Source organism: Paramisgurnus dabryanus, chromosome 22, assembly GCF_030506205.2.
Source record: "Paramisgurnus dabryanus chromosome 22, PD_genome_1.1, whole genome shotgun sequence".
NCBI lineage: Eukaryota > Metazoa > Chordata > Actinopteri > Cypriniformes > Cobitidae > Paramisgurnus > Paramisgurnus dabryanus.
In genome coordinates, this window is record NC_133358.1 from 26,404,374 (window position 1) to 26,422,614 (window position 18,241).

General features: G+C 36.9%; 1 protein-coding gene across 1 annotated transcript; it reads right to left on the reverse strand.

Annotated features, from left to right (window-relative positions):
• Nucleotides 1-1,149: 1,149 nt before the first annotated feature.
• Nucleotides 1,150-17,878, reverse strand: cnn3a (calponin 3, acidic a). Its single transcript, XM_065258520.1, has 7 exons — nucleotides 17,642-17,878; nucleotides 7,825-7,946; nucleotides 5,520-5,586; nucleotides 5,033-5,170; nucleotides 3,567-3,683; nucleotides 2,337-2,483; nucleotides 1,150-2,163 (listed from the first exon to the last, which is right to left on the reverse strand). Exons 1-7 carry the CDS (start codon nucleotides 17,696-17,698, stop codon nucleotides 1,822-1,824), a joined length of 990 nt encoding a protein of 329 aa, XP_065114592.1. The 5' UTR covers nucleotides 17,699-17,878; the 3' UTR covers nucleotides 1,150-1,821.
• Nucleotides 17,879-18,241: the final 363 nt, after the last annotated feature.

Sequence of the window (18,241 nt, forward strand, 5' to 3'; positions counted from 1 at the left end):
TAGTTTGGGCTTCGCTGAAGACCACATCAAGGGTGCAAAGGGGGTGCTGATGAGCACACAAAGCATAAAAATGACAGATGGGACACCTTACGGACTTATAGACCCTGTCCCAAATGGCACACTCCGGACTTGTGGACCTCCTCAGAGTCCACACTTTGATGACATCATGTAGTGCAGTCTTTTGTAGTGAGTCGTATTTTGGGAACGACTCGAGCGTCACGCCTGAAATAGGAAGAGAAGTTGCCCATCAGTGTGAACTCCTCCCTTCCGGTGTCTGATTGCTCTTTCGCAAGGACTTCTGGGTTGGTAAAGTGCGCCAAGTGCTGCCTGCTGCAGTGCTGGCTTTGCCGAAGACCACATCAAAGGGGGAAAGAGGGCGCTGATGAGCACGCTGATGAGCACACTTCAGAGCGTAAAAATGACAGATGGGACACCCTATGGACTCATAGGCTAATCAAGCACGTGCAATTTAAGGCCACGAGACCGAAAGTCCACATGAAGTGTGCCATTTGGGACAGGGCCAAAAGGGGTCCCACACCAGACGCGCAGCTCAGCGCCGCATCGAGTCGCGTCTATGACAACTCGGAGGTATCGTACACAGGAAGTGCACATTATATATTATGTTATTTAATGTTAAACTATGTGAGTGGCACAACAGGGATTTGAGCAACTTCCTGAGTCGTAGCTGGGCGCCACGGACAAGCGGCACCGGTGTGCGTATACTCATAGAAAACAATGTGTTTGATTTTTTTTACAACAGCACGACGCTAAGCTGCGTGTCCGGTGTGCGACCCCCTTAAGACAATGACGTGTTTGTCCTGTGGCGGCTACCGTAGCTTCTCCATGCGTTTCAAAAGGGAGGGGTGACCTGTGGACTGAGTCGTTGGTTGCAATTCACAGGCTCACTGATAGATGCCGCTAAAAATTGGCACATCATCTTTAATTCTGATCAAATATGAATTTATAAATGACTAAACTAAACTTTTTGCTTTTTATTAACACCATGCCAGCTTCTATGGCTATGTTCGTGGCGAGACAAAAAAGTTGTTTAAGATTTACTTTGTCTAAAAACTGTAAAACTAAACCAATACTAATACTTCAAAGACAATGGTGAAAATGCTAATATGAACAAAAAAAAGTTCAAATAGATATTCTTTGAGAACCAAGATATTCAATAGTTTATTTATAACATAAAATTTATTCATATAAAAAACATATTACAGAAAAAACGGTTTATAATGAAAAGCAGGGCAATAAATACAGTGGGAAACAATTTTTTCCAGATATTACGGCACAAAGTAAAAAAATAAGCAATAAAGTGGAATGTTTTCATTGTCCCGTCTGTTAAAATTAATATTTAAAATGCTAATAATTAAAATTTCAGAATTCAAAAGATTCATATCCAGTTTCAGATTCATAACCATTGATATGAAAACCTTAAGATGGAATGTCTTCATTTTTTTCTCTTATGCGGCCTGTCGTGCGTTGGTGTATAGCACAATTTCTATTAAAATGGGCTTCCGAATGGCTTCTTTTAAGCAAGCTGCTTTAAAACCCTAAAACTAAAAATAAAAGCGAATAGGGCAAACACAAAACTTTCTGCAAAACGATCTCAGTTCTCCATACTTCATATAAAAACAATTAAAATTATAAAAACATCAACTTCGCCATTGTTAAGGTGGCAAATGTGAGATAATAATCGTCTAAGACGTCGCCATCCAAACAGATGCGCTGGGAGGGGTAATTGTAGAAAGCGAAAGACTTGCTCTGTTGACATACACTGTGTTAATACTGCTTTGACTAACAGCGCAGTAGCTTTCTCTAGTAGTCGATGCCCTGGTCATCAAAGTGCCCTCTGTACTCTTCATGGTAATTGGCCTGATACTCTTCATCCTGATATTCCGCCTGATAGTCACTGTCGCTGATTTCCGAACCATTCGTGCCCGTGCCCTGGCTCCCATTGGCATGGACAACGGGGTCTGTTGGGGTGGCGCAATACTTGGGATCGTACACCTGGCGTCCCAGCCCGTACACGCTCATGCCCTTCTGAGACGCCACTTTGTTGGTTCCCATCTGCAATGAGATTGTGGAGTTGTCCATTGGCTGGACGGCTGTCTTTTGGTCAAAGATGTCCCGTCTGGTGCCTGGGGCAGACATACCAGCCTGGAGAAATACAGATATACATTTATACATCAACCAGTTCTGCATTTTTAGTGCCACCAAATAAGTTTTAATAACCAAAAACACATTGGCTGCTGGTTGAGCCAAATAGATGGCAATTTAATTTGTCCACTGGAATTATCATTATCAACTTTGGATGTCTTTAATGGCTGTACCTGACTGGCACCTTTGTTGGTGCCCATTTGCAGACTGATGGTGGTCTGGTCATACGGTTTCTCCGCCTGTGTCTTTGGGTCATAAAGGTGCCTCCTGGTCCCGTAAGCGGTCATGCCGGCCTGGCTTGCACATTTGTTGGTTCCCATCTGAAGGTGAAGTAATTTGTGATGTATAAATACAAGCATCAAAACAACTCATGGTCAACTTGATCCTTTTAGATCAGTCTACAGATTCAGATGGTTTTCCTTCATTGACATTTTCAGCCTTTGATAGTTAAATTGTAGCTTTATAAAGTTCACGAGTTTGCATTAACATGTAATCAATAAGTAATCATATAAAGAATATTTGGCGTGCTGTCCAAGGAGAGGGCTCTGATTGGTTGGATTATATCATGCTCCTCCCGAACGCAGTTAAATAAATTTACTACAGTTTAGATGGCTTCGGGTTTAAACAAGTTTGTAGTGAATAAATGGATGACCTAAATTAAAAAGTAGCTATCTTAGAGGCCGTTTCCGAAATAGCGCCCTACACTGACTGCACTGTATTTTTGTCTTGTTTTCACTAAAAATATCTAAATATTCTTAAATTAAGATGCTTTTTCTTGATGAGCAAAACGACCCAAGAAAATAAGTCTAGTTTTTAGACCAAACATATCAAATTTAAGTGATTTTGCGCATAAAACAAGCAAAAAAATCTGCTTATGGGGTAATGAATTTTTCTTGAATTAAGTGTTTTAGAAAAAAATTTGCTTACCCCCTTGCAGATTTTTTTTGCTTGTTTTATGCACAAAATCACTTAAATTTGAATTTTTTGGTCTAAAAACTAGACTTATTTTCTTGGGTCATTTTGCTCATCAAGAAAAAGCAACTTAATTTAAGAATTTTTAGATATTTTTACTGAAAACAAGACAAAAATACTAAGAATTTTTTTTCTTGAAAATATTTTTTTGCAGTGTATACCCTTAAATAGTTCACTATTTGAGGGGACAGCCATTTGTAGAGGTCCAAAATGATAGTGGACATTTCCGAAGCGTTAGTGTCCGAATTTTTCATTCACTAATTCAAGTGGACTATATTAGCAAACTTATGTAGGGAATGTGGGTATATGGGGCTATTTTGGACACAGACATAGTATCTAGACTTTTTTCTCTTTAACTGACCTTTGATCAGTTTTAATTAAAAAATCATTGCTTTCCACAAAGAAAACATTTAAGGAGGTGTGTTTCCAACCTGAAGTCCAATGACACATTGGCCCGCCTTCATTTTCTCCTCATTAAAATGCCTCTGCTGTTTGTCTGCATATTTCACACCGATGTCGACGTGCGTTTCCATTCCTTTAGTCTTTGCCTGTGGAAAAAAGACAATGATTTAATTTCTCCAACATTGTTCATGGAAAGCATGCTTAATTTTTTTTAAGCACTTTTAATATGCGGAGGCACAGTGCAGGGAGCAAAACAACGCTCCGCATTTGTCATACGTCAATACGAAAAGTGTGTACACTACGCTTATACTCTTTCCTGAATGCGGAGGAGCCTAAGATGACGGCGTTATCAGAAGCTAGTTATTTTAGTTTGTAAAATTTTAAATATGTATTTCGCTTACAAAATCGCCATTGATTACCCTTAAAAGCCTTTTTTATCCCTTAGAGCTGTGTGGATTAATTTTGCGAAGGATGGATGGACATTCTTTGATATTAAATGGAGTGGACCCAATATTCATTTATTATAAAGATTGGAAGAGCTAGGAGATTTTCAAAAATATCTAAATAGGTGTTTGTATGAAAAAGGATGGACATATGTAACTCGGGTGAGAAAATCCTGGGCTAATTTTCATTTTTGGCCGAACTATTCCTTCAACAGCATCTGTGTAGATTCAGGGTTTCCACGCCTTAGTTAACTTCAAATTCAAGGACCTTTCAAGGACTTTCCAGGTCCAATACCCTCAAATTCAAGGACTAAATGTGAGGATACATTTCAAGTTAGAGCAAGGTTACATCGTGTTACCTTTTAAGACACTTTGTTACAGTTCCCTTTTGAGGGAACTAACGCTGCGTCACTGCAGTGACACTTTGGGGACGCCTCCAGTGGTAAGTGCGTCTGAATGTGTATATCAAATTCAACCAATGGTGAGGCTTAATGACAAAGACAGGGTGACGCGGGAGCCAGAAAGTATATCGCTATCTGAAAAATTGCCAAAGACGCTGTTACAGGGACGCAGGAAGTATGGCAAGGGAGATGCAGCGTCTCGTTCCCTTTTCAGGGAACAACAGTTACATTAGTAACCAGAGACGTTTTCATGTGTCAAACACAACTATGCAAAAAAGCATTTTGGTATGAATCATCATTCGCATACAGAAGATATAAGCATTTAAAGTGAACAGTTTAGCACGTGTGCTTAAAAAGTCTAGAAGTTTTATGATATTATCCCACACTACACAGGGAATAATATGGATTTTTTTTCCATGCATAAAATAGATTCAAGCACTTTCAATGACCTGTATCTATGTATGTATATTTTCAAAAACTTCCCAGGGCCTTGCATTTCAAGGATTTCAAGGACCCGTAAAAACCCTGAACTTGTGTGGCTTCAGGTTGAGTAAATCATGGGCTAATTTAAATTTTTGGCCAAACTATTCCTTCAATAGCATCTGTGTACATATTCACAGTTTTAAAATAATATATGGATGGTAAACGTACCATACTGGCCAAAGCGAGGAGTGTGGTCTGGACCTGTGTCATGTTCCCATTTTCAAAGAGGTCGTTGGCTTCAAAGATGTCGTTGGGCTTGAGTCCGTAGGCTAGGATGGCTTTGATGAAGTTCCCAAGGTTCTCTAGCTGAGGGAGCAACAAAAAACAGTGAGGGCGTGGTTTCGCGGTAATCCAACTGGTTACCGCTGCTTTATTACAGATAAAAGAACTGGTTGTTGGAGGATGTGTTGAAGAACGAATGAATGGGTCCATTTATTCTTAAAGCACATAAGAGGCTTCTCAATAGACACTGCTTAGCATGTGTGTTGTCAGATGTCTGTTCTGGTATTTGTCAGTAACACGATTTGTGCTTTGTTCTCATGCGGCTTTTTATTAAAGAAACATGCAAAGACTTGCATATTTATAAAGTATCTTATACAAAAGGTTTGTTTTGGTTGTGCATCGTGGAAACAAAATTCAAAGCTAAAACATTTACCTTATGCCAGTTCAACTGAGAGCTGTTGATTTTCCTTATGGACCCAGGTTGAAGTTTGTTTATTAATCTAAAAAGAATAAAAACACAAGATACATCAGATATTTTACGCTGTACTCTAAAATGCTTGATTTTGATTGGCCAGTCGTGACATTCCAAGGTATGTTATTCCGAGATAATCTGACTTTTTCCATGTTTTGGGGTTTAAGTGGGTCCACAGTGCTTCTATCAACCTAAAAAAATGTAAAAAATATCGACCCAGTAGCTTACTTTTGGTAAACCACTCTCCCCAAGCATGTGAAAAAATAAGTCATTGAAATTTGGCTTCCCTTGTGATGTCAGAAAGGGATCTTATTAGGATTATAATAATACCACCCCCTTAATCTGCACTATCCAACCACAGCACTGCCATTTAGTGCTGAGAGAGAAAATAATTGACAGCACAACTGAGTTTCAATTTCAACAAACCACTATTATGGCGATCAGTGTTTGCATTTCATCAGCTCATTTGCATTTAAAGGGACACACCCAAAAACACAAGGAACATTTTTGTGCAAACCTACAAAGTGGCAATTTTAACATGATATTATAAATTATATATAAATGGATTTTGAGCTAAAACGTCACATAATCTGGGGACACCAAGTTTTATGACATCTTTAAAAAAGTCTTGTGAAATATCGCTTTTAATAACATGTTCAAATGTCACAAACACATATGAACATCTTGTCTTATCGCACGCAAAACCAAAAGTAAACAGGTTTCACTTGTGGAAGGACTACATTTGTTCAAAATGAGCGAGAAAATTTAAAGGCAGACGGTTGTCATTTCTGCGATAAAAACCTGCTGCTTACACATTATTTCTTATATAAGCATCACAAACTTTATGAAACATTTATGCGTGAAGTGTGTAAATATCTGTATTAGTTGTATCATCATACCAGATTGATAAAATATTGACTTTCAAATAGATTTGGAAACAATCATCCGTTTGCTATTGGTCAAAAAAACATTTGACACTTTGGGGGAAATCTACGGAGCCCCTAAGGGGACATGGAGCAAAAATAAAATAAAGTTTAGTTTCATGTGCTCACGCGAAACCTTCATGTGCTCACGCGAAACCTTCATGTGCTCACGCGAAACCTTCATGTGCTCACGCGAAACCTTCATGTGCTCACGCGAAACCTTCATATGCTCACGCGAAACCTTCATGTGCAGATTTTTTTTTTAAGTTTAGTTTCGCATGCTCATGTCATGTGAAGCTATCGCGAGAGCACGTGAAACTATCACAAGCACGCGAAACTAAACTTTTTAAAAAAATTCTGCACATGAAGGTTTTGCGTGATCACATGAAAGTTTCACGTAAGCACATGAAACTAAACTTTAGATTTTTTTACTCCAATGTCACCTTAGGGGCTCGGTAGAAATCAATATACAAACTGCTTTTCCTTAACTTTAAGCGACGATAAAATGCGTTACAAAAGTGTAATTTGAAGCTTTAATGCTCTTCACACAAAGAACAACAATAAATATAAAGAAAACTACATTAGCGTTCACACTAACTGAGAATAATATTATGTTTATTCTAAGCTTGTGTACTGTATTTTTACATTTCAAAGGACCTATTAACACAAAGTGCAATATAATATACACAACTACATTAGTGGTGGTATATAAAGACCTTAAAAATGAACTCTATAGTTTTTATTACCTTTAAATGAGCTGTTTTTATCTACAAATACCATGGGTCTCCTTAAAGGAACAGTATGTGAGAAATGTATATCAATTAATCATAAAATGGCCCTGAAATGTCACTAGACATTAAGAAATCATTTTCATTTCAAATATTTATATCAGCACAACAGCGGTCCGGCCAGGATATTGTCATTTAAAAAGTGGAGTTGCAGCCCTCAACTGATGTTTATGTAGTCATGTTGTGTATTTGCCACCAGTTGTGTGATTGCAGTACCAGTTTTGGCCACAATGCTACATACTGCTCCTTTAAATGGAAGTTATCGCCATGTTTCTACAGAAGCCCTAAACGGACAAACCATCCTACAGAGCAAATTTTATCATTACGTAGTCTCAGACGACGACATGTTTGTCCTGTGACAGCTACCTTTACTATGCGTTTTGAAACTGATGTGTGAGCTTTGACAGCCGTGGTAGCAATTCACAGTCTCACCCATAGATCCCGCTAAAAATCTATACAGATTTTGATTGGCTGTCAATGTTTTATCATTTATCAGTTAGAAAAAAAACTACATCCCACAGCCCAAAGATTAGCAGGATTTACACCCGTACTCACTCGCACAGAATGACGCCATCCTTCAGTCCTTTCTGAAAGTTATCTCCGATGGGCATTCCCGTCACCTCCTCGATCCAGAAGCGAAGCTCCTCCTCTTTCTGTAGGTCATATTTCTGTGCGATCTGCGAGTGAGAGGAATAAGCCATCAATCGGTGAGCTTAAACATAAAAGTCAAACTGGCTCTGCAGTTCCTCTAGACTGCTACTGTACAGTTTATTCATACATACTTGCTTATCTTTGCCACTTGAACGTCACTAGAAGCAAAACATGTTTGCTTTCGATCACATGACAAAGAGACCAAAACATTTAGAATCAAATTGAATTCTACCTTAACCTTTGGAAAACCACCAAATGCAGATTAATCTAATCAGATTGAACCTAAAAAGAGTTTTCTTGGTGTTTGCATTTAAAGCATGTGATGTAATTCAGACATGCAATTTAGTCAGCAACAGGGCATAAAAACTGCAGAGACGCAGTATGAAAGCATTCTGGCTTGTTATTGCTCTCTTGCGCTCAACAGCATCATTAAACTGCTGACATTGAACACCGAGGTCAGATTGGACGATGTTGAAAAAGATGCATTCGACCTTCAGACTGTTTTTCCTCTTCATTAGAGATATAGTTTACCAAATAGCAATAGTTTACCAAAAACGTCAATGCATCACCACATTAGTATTTCATACTATCATATGCATCACATTTGTGTTTTGTGTCTTGATGCACAGACCCAAAATAAAATGCATAAGTCTTATAGATCTTTTCTGAGCAGTATGCACATACAAATGTTCTCCTTTCGGTTTCACAGAAAAAACAACATTACATAGTTATTTTGCACGCACCATTACTGTAAAGCACAAATTTATACAAGACCAGGAAATGATGTCAATCACACAGCTTTTTATTTTAAGGGTGAACAAAGCTAAATGTGGCTATCAAGATGTGTGAGAGAAAGAAAGTCTACAGTAGATGTTGTTTTCAGCAGTAGGTGTTTTTAGATAATGGAAATGTCTCTTTTTTTCACTGCCAAAACATGATAAGCAGACGCCTTCCAAAAACAGAACGTTCCTTGCGGCCTTCGACAAGATGTCTGGTATCACAAACCTTTATATCGAGCACAAACAGCCTTTAACCCTTTGATTTTCAGTCAATGCATTTTACTTTTGTTGTAGCTCATTATAATTCTTTATAAAGTCTTTGCATTCCTTCTCAAGAAACGAGGGCAACAATAACATTCGCTTACAAAATCTTTGCCAAGTTTTCCCATTGTAGCACTGTCAGGTAACTTTGAATATACATTCAAATTAACTAGTCAAATTAGATAATAAAATATATTAAACCAAAGCAACCGATAAAAAGTCATTTTAAAAGTTCAGGCAGAAACAACTCTTTAAAGAAACAAATGATATCTGCGTTGTTTCTCCTAGGGGACATTTACACGAAAATAAAGTTTTTATGCGCTTTGGTCGTTCGTTTACACAATGACTGGGTTTTTGTGGTCCAGAAAATGGCAACTTTTAAGACAGGTGTCAAAGTGCAAGTTTTTAATAACGATGCCTTGTCGTCTACGTATAAATGTTAGAGGTGCACAGATGAATGCCGATATACACTAATAATACGTGGCCGATAACTATTCTGAATCGCACAGCCGATATTATTCACAGCTATTTCATGTACTACGGCTTTTGATCAGTAAGTCCTTATCTGAAATCGCTGTTAGTTTGAGTCGTTTAAACATACATTTGAAAAAGCAACACTCGTCAAACATAATCATTATATATATATATTTTTTTTATTATGAAAATACCTGAAACGGTTTGAAGAACAGCAATATAAATATATCCTTAAGCCATGCTGCATGTGTATGGTTCTTTGTCTGCAGCGCATATTGAGTTTCTGCACAAGAGCGCCCTCTGGCTTTTGGATGTAGCGGCATTTCACCCCTAATGAAAATGCAAATCTGTGCTAACAGTGACGCCATGCAGATGTGTCGAGTCAGTCTTAAGGCATGTGCGCGTATAACCAAAACAATGACGACGGCCTACAGGACTGTGTTTGTTTGTGCTGCATAAAATACAATATTTTGACTTAATAGTCCACTTGTAGTAATAAACCTACTCAAAATAGTAACAGTAAAAAAATGCTTAATGCTTTCGTCGTCTTGATTGTTTGAATTTTACCGTTTGTGGATGAATGTGTCTGTCCGCAGGCTTGTAGTTTTAATTTACTGTACAACATCACCAACATCTACTGGACTGGTATACATCATGTAGGGGATTTAATCATCTTCGCTGATCCATGTAACTGTGGATCTTTTTGACAGCGTTTTTTTATAATCACAAAGAGAAAAACTTTTCAGTTTTCGTGTAAACAGCCCTAGACACCAATGAGTTGAACAACTGATAAAGCAGATGCGTGTCATTTCAGTGTTGTTTTCAAACAGGTTTCCTTTTTGGCATTAGATAAACACATACATTAACAGTCCAGCCCCAAACTTAACCACATTGGTTGACCACTGCTGTTTTGACATGCAAGCGTTTAGATTTTATCAGTTATATAAAGCATTAAACGACTTATGACTCTGCATATTAAGCTAGGATATGATAAGAAAAAAATGACGCACTGTAGCTTTAAGTCTCTTAACTTCACCAGGAATTTTCCTCGTCATCTAGAGTTTTCTCTAGACAAAGTCACGAACGGTCCTTAGATTTGCCAAGCTCTCAAAGTCAACAATAAAAGTCAAATATCTCTTAAGGTATTTTAGTAGAAACCCCAGAGATTTTCAGTTGATACTTAAATGCAACAAGATATTTCTCCGGGCTATTCAATTCCACAGAAAGGCTGAAGATCAATATTGGAGTCTCCCACATGACTACTAGGAAAAATGGTGCGTGGGGTGTTGCGGCAGCTCCCTTGTGCAATTTGAGGTCATGCGAGATGACTTTTCTCCTATAATGACAGGCAAAAAGTTAAACCGTACACAGTTTCTCATCTTTGAAGAACTGCAAAACTTTATCCACGTTCCAAATAGATCAAAATGAACGATTTCAGATGTGGCGGGTTCGGAACAACGTTACATCTCTGATATAACGAGCCACCGACTTGCATGATTTATATTAAACACGAGTCGGACAATGAAGACGGACAAAAACATAAAAAGAATGAGCTTAACGATGAGATGGAAAGATCGGAAAACCGTCTGTCTTTCAGTCTGCCGGGAAACCGGCCAGTTGTAGAAATAAAGGGGGAACAGAAATGTGGAAAAGTGACCTGGCTCGTGATGGAGATGTTATAGGCATTTGCTGAAGAAGAACATTCTGGAAAGTTGCGGCTTGATCCCAGCTCGCCTCCCCCACTTCATGCCGAGCATTTAGTGATGACGGCACAAAAAATGAGCAAACATCCAAACTAAAAGAAGGTCAAGAGGCGAAAGGGCTCTCAACATGACATGATCAATTCATCAAACAGTCCCTTAGAGATCAATAAAACAGTGGAAGGAAGAAGGAGTGAACCTCTCACCTTGAGTTAAGATTTAAAAATAATAAAACTTAAAACAGGAGAAAGATTCTTGCATAATAACCTCTATTAGGATGATTAGTTTCTTTTCTATCTTATGAATAAATACTAAGGATTGTGCTGACATCAAGTATGCATACTTAATCACATGTGAGCAACCAGTCCAGCCAGTATTAAGCAATTTTTAACTCCGTTCTCTGGAAACGCTCAGTAGAGCGGACAACATGGAGAGATTCGCTCTACTATGCATGTGAAATCAACTAGAAATGCTCTCTTTCAAAAGATTTCAAATAAAACACAATGAGTCAAAGACGTTACAAATGAGTCAGGACATTCATCCAGAGAAACAGTTACACAAACTACACTAGTCAACATTTAAATTGGATCAAAACCTTTTCTAAAAGTTGTCTTAAAACCAACACCCAATACCCATTCTTGTCTTTAAACAAATTGAAGTTTTTGATCCACTTTAAATGTTAGTATACATTTGTACATTTTGTGAAGAAGGGTACAAAATGGCTTTAAGCATATTGCTATCGAGTTCTCGTCAAATGGTTGCTAGGGCATTGCTAGATGGTTGCTACGGTGTTTTGAGCATTTGATACTTGGTTACTTAGTGTCTCAAGTCAAAAGAGTTAATACCCAGGTCTCTATGGTTTGGGTATTATGGCCAAGGTCAGTGGTTCTCAAACTGGGGGGCCAAAAAATTGGGCCGTGGGCCCCAGTTTATGACGTTTTATAAAATGCATGAATTTATCATAAATTCTATAAATGAAAAACAAGGCTACTAACCAACAGCACTATATTGTAGAATTTAATATGTTTTGTTTAATTCAAATACTAAGTTTTAGGGGCATGGCGTGCTGGCGGGTTGGGGTGCGCATGTCGAAAATTTTGAAAACCACTGGCCCAGGTCCTATTTTATTCAATAACCACATCTCTACTCAATACCCTGCAATTTGGTTTATCATATACCAAAATTGAATCAGTATGTGAAATACCTATGTTTAGAGATTTGTTATAAATCCCAAACTTTAAATACAGGTGATGCCGTAGAAGAACAATTTCTGGATAAGAAACATTTAACATCCAAAGAAACTTTCTGTTTCACAAAAGGCTATTTGCAGCAGAAAAAGGGAACCTTCTAAGAACCTTTGACTGAATGGCTCTTTGGGGAACCAAATGGTTCTTCTAATGCCTATTTTTGCAGGAGTTTAATAGTAATGTTTGCACTACTAAATAAAAATATTGAAATAATGATGCTAAAAGACACTAAACAATCAAACCGGAGAACTGTTACTTCTCAACTTTCGGCTAAAAGGCTTTTAAACTTTCTGCGAACTTTGATAATCCTTCTATAAACATCTTATTGTCATACATGTTTACATTGCTATGAGATCCTACAGAACAATAGATGCCAAACAATAGCCGCAGGAAAGCTCACTTTCCTGTCCTTCCCAAAATGGCAACGCAGGGTTAACAACTGCAGCCACACTCGGTGGGCAAAGCCTAAACCAATCCTAAAAAATATTGCTTATCGGCACACTGTGGGAATTGTTTTGGGCCTGTTGCCCATCGGTAGTCAAAGCATGGCAATAAAAGATATTTTACTCTAAGGTTCAAGAATGTGGCATAAATGTGGACCAAAGTCATCAGGTTAACCTGGTGTTGGTTTACCCAAGAACCACTGTGACCTCCCTGTTCTGACGCTAATCTTTACTCCCACTGGCCTCTCCCAGGACACTGGGGTTTGAATTGTGGGCCCACAGACCACAAGACTGACACGCATGCTCGGATGGACACAAAATGAGATTGGTCATCGAGCCAAGCATAATATGAATTTACTACAGTGAGAAAAAGCCATTTCCCAAGCTTGAGAGACTCTAGGTGCCTTGACGGTTGAACCACATCCAAACATTTCAGGGGAAATTCCTCTGTATGTAAATCGTGTCTTGAAGTTCTGACATCTGAAATTTGTTGGACAAAATACAAGACAATGTATTCAGCCTAGGGAGATGTGCAAACTACTGTCTGTGTCTACTCTTAAAAGATAACAGAAAGCCAGAGATACAATGCCAAAAAGTCTGCATTACTAAAACATTTAAAGATGAAGACCATCTTAAATCTAAATCTTTTGAACAGTACTATATAGGCTTAATACATCAACCAAGGCAATGTTGCCCCATACTGAGATACTCTATTGTATGAACTATTCATTGGTTCTAGAGGAAAGGAGACCGTCCCATCCAACTTATTTTAGCAACAACCCTGACGTCACCAATGGCTTCCAACAGTTTTCCTTCAGGATTGGCTGTCTGACCTCTCACTGACTGTATGGTCTGGCAAACCGAATTTGACAAAAACAAGTAACATCATTACTATAATGCAAAACAAATGTTCAGGATATAATAGGAAGTTAATGACCTCTCTCCCATGTATAAAAATAACCCAGAACAATATCTTTACTGTGCTGGTCGACATTGGATAATGCTTTGGCAACAAGCCCATAATAGGTGACCAATTCTGCCTAACATTTCATAACCAGAGAGGTGGTTTCATTTGACAAGAAAAACTACTTTTATGTTATTGGTATTAGTTTAATTCAGTTTGAGAATGTGGTGCGATTCGTTGACATTTAAAGGGATTTAGTCTAAGTTGATTAGAACACATTACCCTAAATCTCAAAGTCTGAACTTTACGGCAAAGAGAGACTTCCCAGTTCCCACATTTTCAAAGTTCAACTTGGAGAAAAACAACAGAAAGCCGCTCTCGCTATTCGGCAGAAGAGGGCTGCCGATGAAACTCAAGAAACAAGACAAACAAGTCTTTGAAAAAAAACGGCATGACCCCGGAGAACGTTCAAAACAACACAAAGAACATTCTAGTAACTTCCAGATTATTCCTGATTTAAAAGTAATCGAAAGTAAAAACTTGTACATATACATACATACTGTATGGACTTCAACATAAACAACCATGCACATACTCTGAAACAAAAAATTATGTCAAATTAGTATGCAATGCACATAAAAATATATAACCCTGCATTCCTAAACAGTTATGATCCAGATTTATTGTTGATAAGCTACTCTATAATGCATATTGTCTATGCATTTTGTAAAGCCCTGAAAAATAGCACAGCCTACATTCCTTACATAACACCCAGTTGTTATTCTTTCCACATTGCAAACCAAACAAGGCGTAAAGCCTCATGTATATTTGCCCAATTTTAAAATGCAAGAGCACTACAAAGTTTACCAGTACTAGAAAAGAGCCAACATCTCCATATAATCCAATAAATCCTAACTAGTTAACTTCAAAAAGAACCTATATGTCACCCTAGATCACAAAACCAGTCATAATAAGCAAAAAATACATTGTATGGATCAAAGTTACCTTTTTTGTGCCAAAAATCATTAAAATATTAAATTTCCTACCATAAATATCTTAAAATGTATTTATCATCTGTAAGGACTTCATTTGGACAATTGTAAAATGGCAATTTTCTCAACAATTATGATTTTTTTTTGCACACTTTGATTCCAGATGATGTATAAATCAGAACAAAAAATAACTTCATGACTGGTTTTGTGGTTCTATGTCACATATAAATGCATAGGACGTACTGTACAGGATAATAATGTACTACCGTCTATCAAAACTGAATAAAATGAAAAAGAAGTCATGTATTACAAGGTAAACCACTATAAAGGATCTATTCAAATTAGTTGGGATCAATATAATGCATGAGCACTACAAACACAGTTTACCAGTACTAGAAAAGAGCCAACATCTCCATATAATCTAGGGATGCACCGATACCACTTTTTTGGAATACGAGTACGAGTATGAGTACTTGCATTTCAGTACTTGCCGATACCGATACAGAGTACTTAATAAAAAACATGATTCAAATTTACAGGTAACAGCTTTAGTCATATAATTTAACAAAAAAAAAGGGACTAGTTTTCCAGTTTGTTGTAAACTCTGCCTCTTTGGACAACACAAGAGGCATTAACCCCTTACATGCCGCTCAAACATAGACATTTCTCAGACCGTGGTATCGATCCCTGGTATCGGGGGGACTTTTAACGAGTACTCTAAAAAATGTGGTATCGAGGCCGATACCCGATACCAGTATCGGTGCATCCCTAATATAATCCAATAAATCCTAACTAGTTAACTTCAAAAAGAACCTATATGTCACCCTAGATCACAAAACCAGTCATAATTCGCAAAAAATACATTGTATGGATCAAAGTTATCTTTTTTTGTGCCAAAAATCATTAAAATATTAAATTTCCTACCATAAATATATCAAAATGCATTTATCATATATGTTGCTAAGGACTTAATTTGGATAATTTTAAAAAGGCAATTTTCTCAATAATTATGTGGGGTTTTTTTGCACACTTTGATTCCAGATTATGTATAAATCAGAACAAAAAATAACTTTATGACTGGTTTTGTGGTTCTATGTCACAGATATAAATGCATAGGACATACTGTACAGGATAATAATGTACTACTGTCTATCAAAACTGAATAAAATGGAAAAGAAGTCATGGATTACAAGGTAAACCGGTGTAAAGGATCTAGTCAAATTAGTTGGGATCAATACATTGCACTTAACTTTTTAGCCATTCATTTACCTTTAAAGGTTTGTAAATATAAAGTATAGTTACAAATGTATCATTCATTCACTGAGCTAAAGAATTCATTTCTGCATTGCTGGGTAAAACACACTTTGACAGATCAAAGGAAGTGTCCAAACTTCTCAATGAAATGGGATTATACACATCACAGCTGTTCCGGTACTTGTGTCACATTTTAGAAATGCTTCGAATTCCAAAATGTAGCCTTTACTTCCGATGGGCTGAACAAAAGGGTGAAACCTATCAGCATTCTTTACTTCAGAGGTGATCACTTGTTGTAATATACTTGGGCAACGATATACTTTATTTACCTGTGGGGTTACCTGTCTTGATTAATTAATATTCTGTAAAATTACACAAATCTAAAAATAGAATGATCTGCCCTCTTTAGTATTGGTGATACCAATTTTAAGCAATCTGAATGAAAAGTCTCTCTTTAATTTATCAGCTGCTGATACTCACAGATTCTGGAAGTCTTTCTCTTTCCAACAAATTTACATTTACATCTATGCATTGGCAGATGCTTTTATCCAAAGTGCCTTACAATGCAGCATACATTTTTATCAGTATTTATGAAACGATAATAAAAATAATTCACAATGAGAATGTAATGCTCTTGCATTTCTTCCCCTATTGCTTAAATTTATATTTCAACTTAACCTTTAAGGCCAAGCAATAATAATGAAGTTCATTTTATTGATTAACTGTTTCTTTAAAAACAATTTGGTCATCTTCTGTTGTGTTTTTTTAAGTGCTATAAAAGTAATATTGTATAACAGACATAAAATTGTATAAAACCTCACGTCTGATTATTTTCAGTCTGAACATATGAATCTCACAGATCAAGAAATGACAGACTGTGTGTTAACCACAACTAGTGCCCTCCCAAATTGATGATTTATAACATTATACTCCTTTATTCACATCTGAATTCTGTAATAACATAAATCTTAGTGAATCACAGTGATACTGAGACAAATAAGAAAAAGAGAGTCCATTACCCATGTCCAGATCAATTTAATCATGAAGTTGTTAATATATCTAAAATTATGACATTTGTACCTTCATTTGCAAACTTTTGTTAAATTAACTTCAGTACAGTTGTGCCCTATTTTAACCAGTCATTGTAATACAGCACATAATATAAAGCATAATTTACTTATAAAACAATAACATAACTTAATCTTAACGTATAAAAAAGCACTGCAGTATACTTACATATATATATATATATATATATATATATATATATATATATATAGTAACTTTATGACTGGTCATAGATTTTCAACCGTACCACAGTAAATAGTTAAGTGTTTACTATAGTAAATACCAAAATATAATCACCGAAATAAGTTAACGTTAGTTTTCATTTAGGTAATTCGCTTCTTAAACTTAATAAGGCCCAGGTACTTAACAAAGCTTGAATAAAACTTTCACGACAGATATGATTCTCACTGCTAAACCAACAACAAAAGTATCAGCAAATTAAACTTTATTTAAAAGTTCAGAAAAGAACAAAGGAAATTCCTGAAGGTTTGATTCTTTAAACAACACACATAACGTTACACAAATCAACATTTCATGAAACACACAAGGACTTGTTTATATAGAAGTGATAAAAAAAAAGACTTTAAATGTAACGTTACCTTGTTTTTAACCTCTGCAGATAATCCGTAGGCTGGTCCCTTGTTAAACTGAGTCATGATTCACTTTTTGAGTTTTCTCAAAGAGTCAATAAACAGGCCAACAAAGAAACAACGAAGTAAATCAGTAAAGATGCGGTAAAATCGCGGCACAGATGGAGTAAATCACGAGAAAGATGACCTGGTGCTCCGCGTGCATGTGTAATCCACGTTCACTTCACACAACAGAAACTCTCGCGCAAAAACTTCTCGCTTCTATCTCAGATTCGGGGCGGAGCCACGTATGTCTACAGCCAATCAGACGTGTCGGTTTTGCATATCACCCAGTCTATTGTTTCTCTCGCAATAAGCTTTAAAGGTCACCGATTGTTTGGGTGCCATTGGTTAAATGTAACAGATAACTTGGTAATGTTATTGACCGAGCTTCAGTCTACTGCTAAAGTGTTTTGTCTCTAATCGTATTGTAAAATATATGTTTATCCTTGTCTTTTTTTGTGCAGTTTATACGTGTGTCAGATCAATAATGTCTGTACATTTACATATGAATGTATTTAAATACAATTTATAATGTGTGTCTATGTTTAAATTGATTTATTATAATAT

Coding starts and splice junctions, on each gene's coding strand:
- cnn3a (XM_065258520.1), bottom strand. CDS start 17,698: ATGACTCAGTTTAACAAGGGACCAGCCTACGGATTATCTGCAGAGGTT. Junction 5,587..7,824: donor GATGGCGTCATTCTGTGCGA/GTGAGTACGGGT, acceptor TATTCTTTTTAG/ATTAATAAACAAACTTCAAC. Junction 3,684..5,032: donor TCCTCGCTTTGGCCAGTATG/GTACGTTTACCA, acceptor TTTTTTCCACAG/GCAAAGACTAAAGGAATGGA.